The sequence below is a fragment of the Gallinula chloropus genome (assembly GCF_964237585.1).
Source record: "Gallinula chloropus genome assembly, chromosome: 8".
NCBI lineage: Eukaryota > Metazoa > Chordata > Aves > Gruiformes > Rallidae > Gallinula > Gallinula chloropus.
In genome coordinates, this window is record NC_140093.1 from 4,740,192 (window position 1) to 4,753,188 (window position 12,997).

At 43.8% G+C, this 12,997-nt stretch overlaps 1 protein-coding gene across 1 annotated transcript in view; it reads left to right on the forward strand.

Annotated features, from left to right (window-relative positions):
- Positions 1-11,051, forward strand: part of MYO7B (myosin VIIB) — a gene marked incomplete at both ends in the record, with an annotated part of 43,483 nt that extends 32,432 nt beyond the window's left edge. Inside the window, 11 exons of the mRNA XM_084267439.1 lie at positions 183-345; positions 2,087-2,242; positions 4,525-4,630; positions 4,765-4,878; positions 5,761-5,848; positions 6,976-7,082; positions 7,469-7,654; positions 8,474-8,590; positions 9,343-9,426; positions 10,090-10,209; positions 10,968-11,051. Of these exons, the coding sequence (XP_084123565.1) occupies positions 183-345; positions 2,087-2,242; positions 4,525-4,630; positions 4,765-4,878; positions 5,761-5,848; positions 6,976-7,082; positions 7,469-7,654; positions 8,474-8,590; positions 9,343-9,426; positions 10,090-10,209; positions 10,968-11,051 (1,325 nt within the window). The remainder of the gene's footprint in view (positions 1-182; positions 346-2,086; positions 2,243-4,524; positions 4,631-4,764; positions 4,879-5,760; positions 5,849-6,975; positions 7,083-7,468; positions 7,655-8,473; positions 8,591-9,342; positions 9,427-10,089; positions 10,210-10,967) is intronic.
- Between the last annotated feature and the right edge of the window lie 1,946 nt (positions 11,052-12,997).

Genomic DNA, 12,997 nt, shown 5'->3' on the forward strand with positions numbered 1-12,997 from the left:
AAGCCACTAGTACAGTAAAAATCACAGCCATGTGGTACACAGGGAAAGGGGGTAGGGCACAGGGAATAGGTTCCAGACCCTCCTCCCAGTATTTGCCACTGAGATGCCAACAGAGTCACATTAGGATCCAGGTGAAACTTCCCATTTACCTTCCAAAATGTGCCTGTTTTTGTCCTTAACAGCATCTTCACCCATCATGAAATTCATGGGAGACTATCCCTCAAAACAGGCAAACTCCTCTGTGGAAGTCACTGACCAGATATTTGTAGCAGCTATCCAGGAGGAAGTCCTGCGGGATGAGATTTACTGTCAGATCATGAAGCAGCTCACAGAGAACAGAAACAGGTACTCGCCTGGGCGCAAACCCCCTGCTCCTGCAGAGTCTGCTGTCACAGGGGTAGTCCCCAGAGCAGGACCATTACTTGGGCTGTTGCTTTGCTCCCACCAGTGTTCAGTACATCCTCTCTGCAGTACAGTGTGGGGCAGGCAAGGTGTTACTGAAGCCCTCTGAATCCCAAGGCTGTCTGTGGAGAGAACACAGCACTGCAGAGGGCTCTCGCATGCTTTTGGTGACTATGCTGCCAGCCCCCCATTTGGTTAAGTTTCCCAGTGACAGTATTTCCCTCCTATAAGCATGTAGTTCACACTAGATCTTTTGCTACCACTGAATCCTTGTGAGTAATTGTATTAATTAGGTTACACAACTGGCTTGCAGAACAGATTGGTTACACAGGCTCAAGTCTCTGAAACAGGCTGGTGTTTGCTTCCCCACTTGTAAAATTGTAAGTTGACCTACTTTCAGGGGAACTGAATTGCAAAAAGAAGCTTAAAACAACAGTAATTATTAACACAACTGGGGTGGGGTTTTTTTTTTTTGTTTGTTTCTAGCTGCACTCTCTGCAAAAGCTACAGAAGGAGCTTCTATTTGCTAATTTTCTTTCTCAGCGTTCCACAAATATTAAAGTTAGTGGAAGTTCTACCATGTGTGTAACCATTAAATGGTAAATTTCCTTGCCTGCAGTAAATCTTACAGTCTATTTAACTCATAGCCTGTAACCATGGTGCCAGTGCCATGCCTGATGTACTTCACTGATTCAGTCCTGCGGGTCATTCACTGTTTTGAGAGGGATCACTGATGTGGAAAAAACAATGCTTGAAAGGTGGCTATTTCCATATATTTTCATGAGAACGGCCTGAGCAACACATCTTTCATCCTTCCCAGGCCACTGCCCGGTAGACCATGTCACGCTCTCACACAAACACAAACACCACTGCTCTATAGAGTATAAATGGGATTAAAATAGTGTGTCTACATCTGCAAAATTAGAAAAGTAAATTGGAATAAAGAAGCCAGGACCTCTTTCTTCAGCAGCCCGGTGCCCATTCAAGGCAGACCCATTGGCTTTCCCAATCAAAACCACTTAATGCCATTTAGCCTTTCAGACCAATCCTTGGGACACAGCTGAAGTGTGTTCTGCTCTTGGCTCTGAAGGTGGAATGCTGACCACCCCCTGGCTCCAGAGCTTTTCGTACTGATAAGGGCTTCAACTGAAGCTTTCTGCCTGAAAACAGTGCACACTTGGTCTGGAGTTTTGAAGCACTGTAACTACTTCATCACGTGATGCCATCTACCTGCTCATTTTTCGGAGCAGGAGCATACCTGAGGGAAAGTCAGTTACAAGCAAAGTGCTTTGTACTCTGAGCACAGAGGGCAGGTGAATGCAAACAGCTGATAAAGCACGATCCAAATACAAGTGAGCACGAACAGCAAACTGACAGCGGCTTTCTGAGAGGGTGGCACTGGGGTCACGGCCACCAAGATGACTGTTAAACTGCAGCTTGTATTTATTCATGAGATTGGCAACTCTCATGAATATTTAACACCCAGGATTTAGCATTGTCTTTGAATATATTGCCAGAAAATGCCTGCCTGATCCTGTGTGAAGGCTCTGTTGATTTGCAGCACCCTGCTGAATGGCCCAGCATACCATGACGGGAGCATGTTCCTCTTCCCTAGAGCTGCTGTGTGGGGTCAAAGGAAGAATTATATGTGGCCCAAGCAGAAGCATTTGCTTTGTGTTCACAGGTACAGCGAGACCAAGGGCTGGCAGCTCCTTTGGCTCTGCACTGGCCTGTTCCCACCCAGCAAGTCACTGCTGAAACATGCCCAGAAGTTCATAGAGACACGTCAGAAGGAGAAACTGGCTCTGGAGTGCAGTCGGAGGATTCAGACAGTGATGAGGTAAACAGTCTAGCACACAGCCAGCTCAAAGTGTTAAAAAGTCAGGAAGCAGGTGACAAAAAGCACATGGTCTAAAATACTGAGGCTTTTATACTTTCCTTTCTATTTTTACATTTTTTTTTAAACTAATTTTTAATTCTCTTGCGGACTTTGAACCACAAAGAGAGGTCTGTGTCACAGTTTCACTGTTCTCTTTCACAGAGTTAGCAACATTTTAAAAAGTTCAGCGTGACACACAATCCCTTGACTCCCACAGCTGGGTATTTCAAACATCCTAAAGGGCACTCACCTAGAAGTGAAGTCCTGCATGGTCATTGGTGAGGTCTTGACCTTGCTTGCCTTTGGTGAGGCAGCATATCCTTACCCACCTTATATGAGCTTGAGGATTCTCAGTAGCACAGAGCTGCACATGTGCACTAAAAATACGAGGTTTTACTCGCAGCGTGGTGGCACTGCTAAGGTCACTGACATCTGCAGTGTGCTGTGTTGGTTTTCTGATGGTGAAGCAGAGAAGATCCATGCTAGGAAGATAGGATCAACACAGTACTTTCCTGTTCTTTGAAAAAATCCAAACGAGCATAGCCCTGAAACTTCAATGGCTGCTCACGCCAGGGCACTTAGTCCTCCAGGGATTGCCCCTGTCCTGGTGAGGGCTGAACCAACAGGGCCTCCAGCCCAGAGTGCTTCCCACTTCTGAAGGAACTTTACGTGACCAGAGGTAGTGGAAGGGCCACCTGGTTTTCAGGAAGGTTCAACTGAACTGTAGGGGGAAGGATTCCCTAGATTCCTCCAGATGTTGGAATTACGCAGTTTGACACTCTGAAAACAACAGTACTTTGGCATCCAGGTTAACCCCAGCCTTCTCCCTTCTGATACTGCTGTGAGTTACCACAGGCCTCTTCAGTAAAGAAGCTGCCTGATGATTTCTCTTCCAGCTCCTCCATCATCCCCCTGCTCTTGGGCTCAGCCTTGCATTTGGGCTGTGGGTCAGGCTCGAGGGGAATGCTAGCACAGGCCCCCTTGCAGTGGATGGGTTTTGGCACTGCTGGGGAAATGTCAGCAGACATTGAACTCGCCTTTGAAGTGCCTGAAAAATGCAGGGCGAGGAATGCTATTCATTGTTTCTTTCTATGGAGAAGACTGAAAATTTCCTGCCTCCCTATATTATGTGCTATTCATGCTCTAAGCCTTGTTGAGCTGTACAGAGCTTCTTTAGAGTGGGGAAACAGGGAGGGGAAAACAGAATGGGCTGTCTGGGAGAAGTCTGTCTGCTATACTGCCCCAGGTCTGGAGCCTGGGGGATGGGAAGAGAAGCAAAGAGAAATGTGGGTTGCTATGAGCATTTATCTTCCTAAGGTTAAACCTACACCTGCTCAGAATAGAACAGAGTATTACATTTCAGCTGGAAGGGACCTACAATGATCATCTAGTCCAACTTCTCCCTCTAAGTTACCTCCTGTTTTTGGAAAGGGGAAAGCAGGCAGCTCAAGGGACTGACCTCCAACACGTAGAGCAGAAGCCAGCTGAGCCTTTGGATACACCTTTTCCTCCATGAACAGCTTTACAGCGTCCTCTCCAGACTACTGGGCAGGGAACCAGCGAGCACCCTGATGGGTGTTAAGTAGATCTTGCCTTGGCAATGAATTCCTAGCTGAGGCTGCAAGGATACACTTTAACTGTATTGAGGTTTTTGCATGCCTCAGACCTCAGGGCTGGTTCCTTTGCTTTAAAAGACAGCTCTGCTCTGTGGTACAATTTCAAAGACCTGGGATTGTACAGCTTAAGAGTGCCTCTTGAGTTGGTGACTGTATGCCAACTCTTACAGAAAACATAATGCTGATAGCAGCCCTCCAGACTTTTCTGATACCTGCCTCTTGAGCTGTCAAGTCAGTTTGTACCTGAATGTGTTATCGTTTTGCTGATGCAAGAATTAATTAAAAATTATTTCCTATTGTGCCCACTACCTTCACACATCAGTAACAGTAAGGAAAAACGTTGCTGAAGCCATAGAAGGGGAGTGGTACTGGCTACAACGGTGGCTTATCCATGCAACCTCCTTGCAGGGTTGAACAGACTTCTAATATACATGCTAAGACAACCCTCAGTGTCTTCTTGTTTCTGCATGGTAATACTGAGGGGGAAGGTCCCTTACAGCACCCCTCCATGTCACAATCTAGTAATCTGGGTGGCCTCTGTTGTTCAGATGGAATACTGTTGTTCAGCTCCTCAAAGATTAAACACCCAGCACTGATCTCTCTTATGGTGGTGGTGGCATTTTCCAGGAGTGGCTCCAGGAAGTGGGCACCTCATCCCGTGGAGGTTGAGGCCATCTTACAGAACAACACTAAGATCTCACACAAGATTTGCTTCCCCAATGAAACAGAACAGGTGAGAACTTACTTGTTTTTCCAGCTTCACTGTTTTCACAGCCACGATGTGTTCGTACAGGAGCACATTTCAAGGCATTCAGTGTTCTCATTTCATCCTCTCCTCTGTGTAATGAGAATCTTCTTATCTCATAGACATTTGATGTGGGAACAAACACCAAAATCCGGACCCTGTGTGAGAACATTGCTTCCAAATTGCAGCTCAGCTCCTGGGAAGGATTCAGTCTTTTTGTGAAGATTGCAGACAAGGTAACTCTTCTCGACTGTGGCGGCAGGGTAGCCAGACTTCCCCCTCTCTTCTTATTTACCAGACCACCTAACCAATCATGCATGAAGCCAAGCAACAGAGCAGGTCATTACTCCTTCTGTCTAGGGGTACAGCCTAGGTTTAAACTCTTAGCACCTGACAATTACTTTGAGTATCTTGATGTGGCTGAATGGAGATGGAGAGTACCAATCTACAGGTACATAAGTGGTCTTAAAAGCAGAGAAGATGCAGGCTTTCTTGCAGCTGCTCCTGGGCTAGTAGCACACAGCATGTTGCATACAGCTGGATTCAGCCCTTTTCCTCTCTGGTTTTGCCCAGGAGATATGCTGCACATGTACAGTACCCACTGGCATTAGGGAGAGCGGTGCCTGACCAGCACCATTTGATGTGTCTCTAGCTTCTCAGAAACTTGCCTTACCTGAGCTGAAGCTTAGGTTGGCTGCCTTGCTGAGAGGAACTGTGATCGAGTTAAAAGCAGCACTGAGTCCAAGCACAGGGGGGTTCTGATGTGCTGTGTCCCTGAAAAGAGGAACCTGCTAAGTGCTGATATTTTACAAAGAGGAGATGGCTGAGAATTGAGTAGGCATCTTCAACCTGACTTCAGTAAGCAGGTTGGGAAAAAACCTCCAAACAACAGAAGATACAATAAAAATCCCCATATGAATTGGAAATCATTTGAGCCTTCCTACTCCCATTTCTCTACTTCTTTCCCCTTACCTATGTCTTTCCTGCCATAATTGTGCTCTCTCACTGTAGACAGGGAAATGAAATTCAGCCTGATGCTCGGGTACATTGGCACAGGCAGGAGTTTATATGATCTGCTGATCTCTCCTTTGTTCCCTTCATTGCTCGGCCTCTTCCAGGTGATCAGTCAGAATGAAGCAGACTACTTCTTCGACTCCCTGCGGCAGGTGACAGAATGGAACAGGAGGAACAAACCAGGGAAGGATGGTAAGGACAATGCCAGCGTGACAAGAACCTGCATGAAATGCTGTGATGACCTGGGGAATAGCAAATTCATCCAGTAGGATTTACTCCATCTCAGGAAGTGCTTGGCAGAGCCTTATTAGATCCTGTTTGTACACACACGGATACTGCCTGCACCAGCAGGAAGATGCAGTGACATGACACAGCCAGGCACTAGCTATCAGAAACACCAGAACCATTTTGGCTGGAGGGAAATCTCTCCAGGAATTTTAAATTGGTATCAAGATTTTTTGACTTGGTGGCTCCAAAACATCCAGCTGGATGCACACAGGTTAGATAGGTTGATCCTCTTTATCACAGTCTGAGGCTGATACATTGCCACATCAGGTATCAGCTGACACACGTAAACAGGTTCCTTACACAGTGTCACTCCTGTCTGTCAGGTTGTTAGGAAGCTGCTGTCTAGATTATTACCTGGTGACACCACAGCACAAGTCGCATTGCCCAGGGAACACTTAGGAGAATAAAACAATGCACAGTAACGACAGCAAATCTTGGCATTGCACCCCCATGTATAACATACCTTTTGAAGTCTACAACAAACTCAAAACTCCACTTGAATTCCATATTCATTTATCCTGACCTCTGCTTATTTCAGGGCAGCTGAGGTTCAGCTTCCTGAAGCACTAGCTACACATCTAAGACTTCTAGCTTCCCTCTTCTACCCACAGTTGACGCAGCTGCTAGGAGCTCTGAAAATCACAACATTAAGATGCGGGTGCACTAAATGACAATTAATTTCTGTAAACACGGCCATCAGGAACTGTACCTACAACAGTATAACAGAATTCAAGTGTGCTGTCATCAGCACCAGGAAATAACACTCAGATCATCCTCAAGTTCTTCTGAAGAGCCTGCACCTTAGGTCACTGCAAGATCAGCATCCAGGAAGTGACAACTAATCGCTTTCTTGGTCATCTAAATACCTTTTGTACAGCCTTTAAATGGCCTTTTATACTTTTTTTTGTTAGTAATTTTAACTATTAGCAACTATTAAAACCAATATTACATATCTGGAGAAACTTTCAAGCCATATAAAAATTGCTGAACTGAGCAATACAGAGAATACTAACAAGGTGGTGTTTCCTCAGGGGCTATGATGTCTGTGACTTATAAGGTGTACTTCATGAGAAAGCTGTGGCTGAATGTAACTCCTGGGAAGGACCTGAAAGCTGATTCCATTTTTCATTACCATCAGGTAACCAGCTCCCTACAGCATAAATACTACAACAGCAAGTAATGAGATCCAGGAAAATACTCCTGAGGAGGTATACTCCAGCCTGCTGGAGTATTGCCATCTCCCTCACCAACGCCTGCATTACAGAGCTTCCAGAGAAATGCTTCTGGTGGGCACAGCTCAACCTCAGGAGCAGATTTATTTCTCATGGTGTTCACACCTTAGCTGTATTGCTTATGTTAGGAGCACAGCTCCCTAATCTAATTGTTCCCTGCTCATCTTAATCCATGATTGTATGGAGAATCATGGAATGGTTTTGGTTGGAAAGTGCCTTTGAAAATCATCCAGAGAACCTCCAGTGTTTGCTTCAGCCTATTCTGTCTGGATTCACAGCTGGTCTCTTCCAGGAGTTGCCGAAGTACCTCAGAGGCTACCACAAGTGTTCCAAGGATGAAGCTGTCCAGCTGGCAGGGCTGATTTTTAAAGTGCGCTTCAACAATGACCGCACGCAGCTGCCAACCATCCCCAAAATCTTGAAGGAGCTGGTGCCAGACAATTTGATCCGAGCAATCTCACCAGATGAATGGAGGAAGGTAAGAACATCAGCTTTCATTAATTGTGCTACTTCCACAGAGCTTTGAGACGACATGAAGGCATGCTAACTTTTTGACCTGACCACCTTTGAAAGCACTATGGAGGGATGCTACTGGAGGTTGCTGGTTTGCTTCTTACAATCTAGACCTTGCATCCATTCTACCAAACCTTAGAAAGATACATTGATTTGAGATGTGCATTTTTTCTCAGAGACGCTAATCTATTTCCAATGCCCAGAAGAAGAGTTAAGAGATAGGGGAGTCAGTGATGGGACTGATGATTTGAGAGTCTTGTAGAGAAACAGAAAATTAAGATGTGTCCTAAATATCTCAGTTTAGCCAGCAGATCAGCCACCTTGCCCCATGTGCATGTTCATCACAGCAAAAGGCCCTTTTCTCCACCAGAAGGCAAGAAAGCTTCAGCAGGTACTTACCACTTAGGTCCACTGAGGAAGGCACAGGACATTATTTGAGATACAGAGGGAAAATTCAGCAGAAAACGTAATACGTGTCTGCCGGTGTTGAACACTGGCTTTCTGAGTTTTGTTTCATCCTGTATCACCCCTCTGCCCTGAAATCCATTTCCTTTGGGCTCCTGAACTTCCTTCAGTCAGCTCATTAGTAAGAAACACTGGGGGAGTTCTGGCTCCACCTTGCCCTGTGCCATGGTAGGCTATTTACATTTTCACAGTCTTCTGTTGCTGTGGGCACAAGACTGATCTTGGTGAAGGCCTGATGCTGTCTTTAGTAGTAATGCTGGACATGGGAAACCTGCCTGTCTCCACTTGAGTAAGATTTGTATCCTTTTTTTCTGACCAGAACATTATTGCAGTATATAGCAAACATGAAGGGAAAACTGTGGATGAGGCCAAGATTGCCTTCTTGAAAATGATACACCGGTGGCCAACGTTTGGATCAGCCTTCTTTGAGGTGAAGGTAGGTTTAAAGGACTGTATGAACAGCATTGGTAGTAGACAGCAATGGGAGATATGGGCTGACTCTAATTCCCTCAGTAAATGAGAATGCTTTATAAAACTTTATAAAGTTTCATCAACTGAAGAAAACTCAGTTCCTAGAATCTTTTATAAAGCTGGCTTCCCATCGTGTGCTGAGGAAAACTCAGTTCCTAGAATCCTTTAAAAAGCTGGCTTCCCATCATCTGCTGGGGGAAACTCAGTTCCTTGAAAGTGGGGAGATGCATTTTTTATCCCTTCTGAACTACACCTGTTATTTCCTGGCTATGCTGTTGTTCTACTTGTAATACTTCGCATTACAACTATGTAGTAGATGGGGGTCTTTAAGCTACATAGATACTCAACCGTCCTGTCATCATTCCCCACTACAAAATGATGCCCAATCTTGTGTCTCTGGGAACCCTTCCCTCAGAGCTGTACAAATCCTCTCATTCTGCAGTGGATACTGCCAGGAAGCATTTCCCACTTGGTACCTTGCTAGAGCCTAGCAAATAGCAGGCCTGATTCTGTTTTTATGTAGCAGCTGCTCAAGTTGTCAATATATGGCCCAAAAGTCATCCATGGCAATAGTTGCATCACATTTAAGAGCTTTATGTGCAGAGATTAGTTGGTAAAGAGAACAAGCAGTACTGGACACTGTTAAAAGTCACTATGTGCCAAATATGGATCATTTTTTTCATTTTCTGCTTATCTGGCTCTGTTACTTGTTTACAGCAAACCTCAGAGCCAAATTTCCCAGAGATTGTGCTGATTGCAATCAACAAGCAAGGAGTCTCACTGATACATCCAAAGACAAAGGTAACAACATTGCTTCTCAAGAGTCTGTCTAAGGAAGGACTTCATTGATTGTGCTAATTTAGGGACAGAAAAAAGGATGGAGTCCCTCTGTTTTCTGTATGAAACTGAATGAAATGTTACTGCATCAGATTACTTCTTTGCAGCTTCTGCACTGGGAAGGAAATGGTGTAGAGCACCTCTGAAAAACAGAAGAGGTAATCATGAATCTTGGCAAAGGGATAAGGTCAGGCAGATGAATAAATGTATAGCACAGTGGAGAATAGGCTTCAGAGAAATGCTTTGCTGGAAACCCAAACTGTCTAAAAGATCAGGTTGAATGACAGTGTTTACCAGCTCTCTAACCCAGTCTGGTCTTACCAAGTTCCCAGGCAAAAGCATTTTTAAGTATCACTACTACTTCTTTTTAATAAGAAAACAAATACCCAGTGGGTTTTAGATTATTATAAATATAATGACAGTGTGCTAAGGCCAAGATCCATATTAAGACTTGTCTGTTTGGTGAAAAGACCTATGCCCCTGTTCTGGATGCAAGACCTGCCCTGATCCCCCATGTTCATAAATGCAGCAGGGAAAAAAGAATGCTCTGTCTGTCCAGGTTTTGTTACATATCAGCCTGTTTGCATTTGAGAAATGTTGCATAGTTCTGTTTTTCCCCCCTTACAGGAAATTTTAACAGTCTACCCCTTCAATAAAATCTCCAATTGGAGCAGTGGGAGCACATACTTTCACATGACCATAGGGAACCTGGTACGAGGAAGCCGGATCCTATGTGAGACATCTCTGGTAAGAAGAATTTTGTTACCTTATACACAAGAAACTCCTAATTTTTCCTTTACAACCAGAATTGCTACAAAACAATCATGCCAAAACAGACATTAAAACCATTGCAGATACAAAAAGCATTCACTGTTAGGTCCATAAACTTGGGGGTCAGAACTGATTTGAGGCTGTGTAATTCCATCTGATGCAATGAAGTCAGCCATGGAGACAAGGGAAAATGGTAATTTCCCAAATTCTTCCCATACATGAAAACTCTGTCTGAAGCATTAAGAAAAGACTGCACTTAGCAACAAAATTATGAAAGAGGCTTTTCATCTTGCATGGTTTGATCCATCTATGCAGTAACAGTATCCTTGTAAGATTTTACAAGTGCTCCCAACTTTTTCAGAATTGGTTTCAGATTGTCTGCAGACTCAGGCAAGCATCACTCTTGGTATTTAAAGGTAAATTTGTAATTTTAACGTAATGCTTTAAGGGCTAACTTCTCTCACAGAAAAGCTTGGATTCCTAAGTATGAGATGTCAATCTACAGAATAAAATTTTAGATGAAATGACAGTAAGGCTTGGCCCTGTAAACTCTTGGCAATCTATGAAGGGAAGAACAAAGGGAAGAATGGATAAATAATTATCAAAGCAGTGATAGCTGTTGGAAGAGGAGATGTCCATGCAGGGGAAAACCAAAGAAGATAAATCAGGGAGGAAATTATAGTTATTTTTCCTTCTGGAGCTCTCTGAGATTTAAGACTTTTTCTTTCCAACAGGGTTACAAAATGGATGACCTGTTAACATCCTATGTACGCCTGCTAATGAATGCTGTAAACAAGCAAAAGAGCCTCCCAGCCTGACAATGGAAATAGAACCCATGACCTGTATCTGTGCCAAAATACCTATAATTTAATCTTCCAGAAGAAATGGTATCTAAAAAATATTAATCTTGATGATCAGTCTTCCGATCACACCCCAAATGAACTGTGTTGCTGAAATGTATCAAGAGAAGCTCAAGTAACCATGTGCTTTCAAGGATGTGAAACACTTCTCAGTCTTGGATGTAGTATAAGAATTCCATTCAGATTTTGGATTAGAGAGTTTAGCTAGATTTTAATGTAATATGGGGGCAGGAGGTGGAGGAAGCCTAATATGAGAGTCTCTTCTGATACTTGAAATCTCTTCCACTCTTAAAGAGAGACAGGGATTAACTGTTTCCTTCCTTTTGGAAAGAAAACGTCCCCTTGTTGCATATGTTTGTACCAAATGCATAAACTCCTTGAGCCTTTGCAAACAAAGGTAATACTATTTTTTTCCTCCTATTGGAAATTCTAAGTGTGAAGAAATGCCCTTTATTTGTGAGATACCTGGATGCCTTGAAAGGCAAGATGTGGGTTTTCATCCTTTTCTCACTAGATTATATGCTGCAAGTTCCAGCAGACTGTGACAAACAGTTACTGTCAGAATATAACCACCATTCTGCGTGCTGCTAAATTTGCAGGCTGTCCACTGGTTTACCATTGCCTTGGTTAAACTGATGCTCTTCTTTCATCCACACTTTAACACCCATTTGGAAACTAATGACTGCTTTCTGCTATGCAGTTTCTAGTAAGCATAAAGAAACCCTGGAATGGGTCTGGCTTTTAGGTCCAGTACTTTTACTCAGTTCCTCTCATTTCAATTTATAGATGTGCTATTCAGTGCAAATCAGAATCAAAGAACTCAGTCTAACGGGCATCTGTTGGAAAGAGACTTTTCTGCTCTGTAAAAATGTTCTCAGCTTGGAGTTATGCAGACATTCGTTCATGAGACAAGAATAATAGCTGTAATTTCTCCTGATTTTTTCTATTTCCTGTTTAGCAGGAACTTTGAGTGGTAAGATTTGATTCAGCACTTGTTCATCTCTCAGATCTGTGTAAACACACAACTTTGGTTCCTCAGGAACCAGAGTGTGCTCAGAGAGTGTAAGGTGTATATGCACCGTGGTGGTAGCGAGCCTAGATGCTTACCCCATTACAGAACAAGTACTCCTTCCTCAATGACAAGCCCTCCCTTGCTCACAGCAAAACATGGACACGTCTTAAAGCATTTACACCAAGTTCCTTGAGACAGGATCTGTCAGTGCTGGAAAAGCAGCTCTGCTAGATCTCTCACTCTAATTTGCCAATGTATGCACAATGGTTCCCTTGTTCCCTCAGATGTGTGTGCATGTGAAATTCCAACGCTAATGGGAGTTTTGTACATGGGTGGCAGGGAAGAGCCCCACTCTCTTTGTGCATCTAAATGAGTGCCACACTTGTCAGAATGGTAGATCCTTTTGCAAGCAATTAGATATTCCTGCTGTAATGTCCATTGCTGGCAATGGAAACTTTTGGGACTAATGACTTTGGGTTGTTTTGTCATCCTGTGTCTGATCCAACTGGCTATAAGTGAGAAGCATTCAATACTTCACCTGTACAAAAAGAAATTTTGCAGCAAAACTGTATTGTTTCTGGTTTTTCAATAAACACTGAAGAAAATCAACAACAAGGTCTTTTTTAACAACAAAATTGGAGTATTTGCCCTAGATCCATGTATCCTAAACCTACCAAAAATTCAACTACAGCCTATAACTAATCACAGCATCTGATCTACTCATCACATACACAACATCATCTGTGCAGCACAGCCTCTGGAAGGATGATACCCTTTTCTGCACATCCTCGTCACCCACTGCATCACCACAGAAACAGCACAGATCCAAAATGTGAGCTCACCATGACAGCGCATCAGAACTGGGCAAACCTCAGAGTTCCTCCGAGTGCGT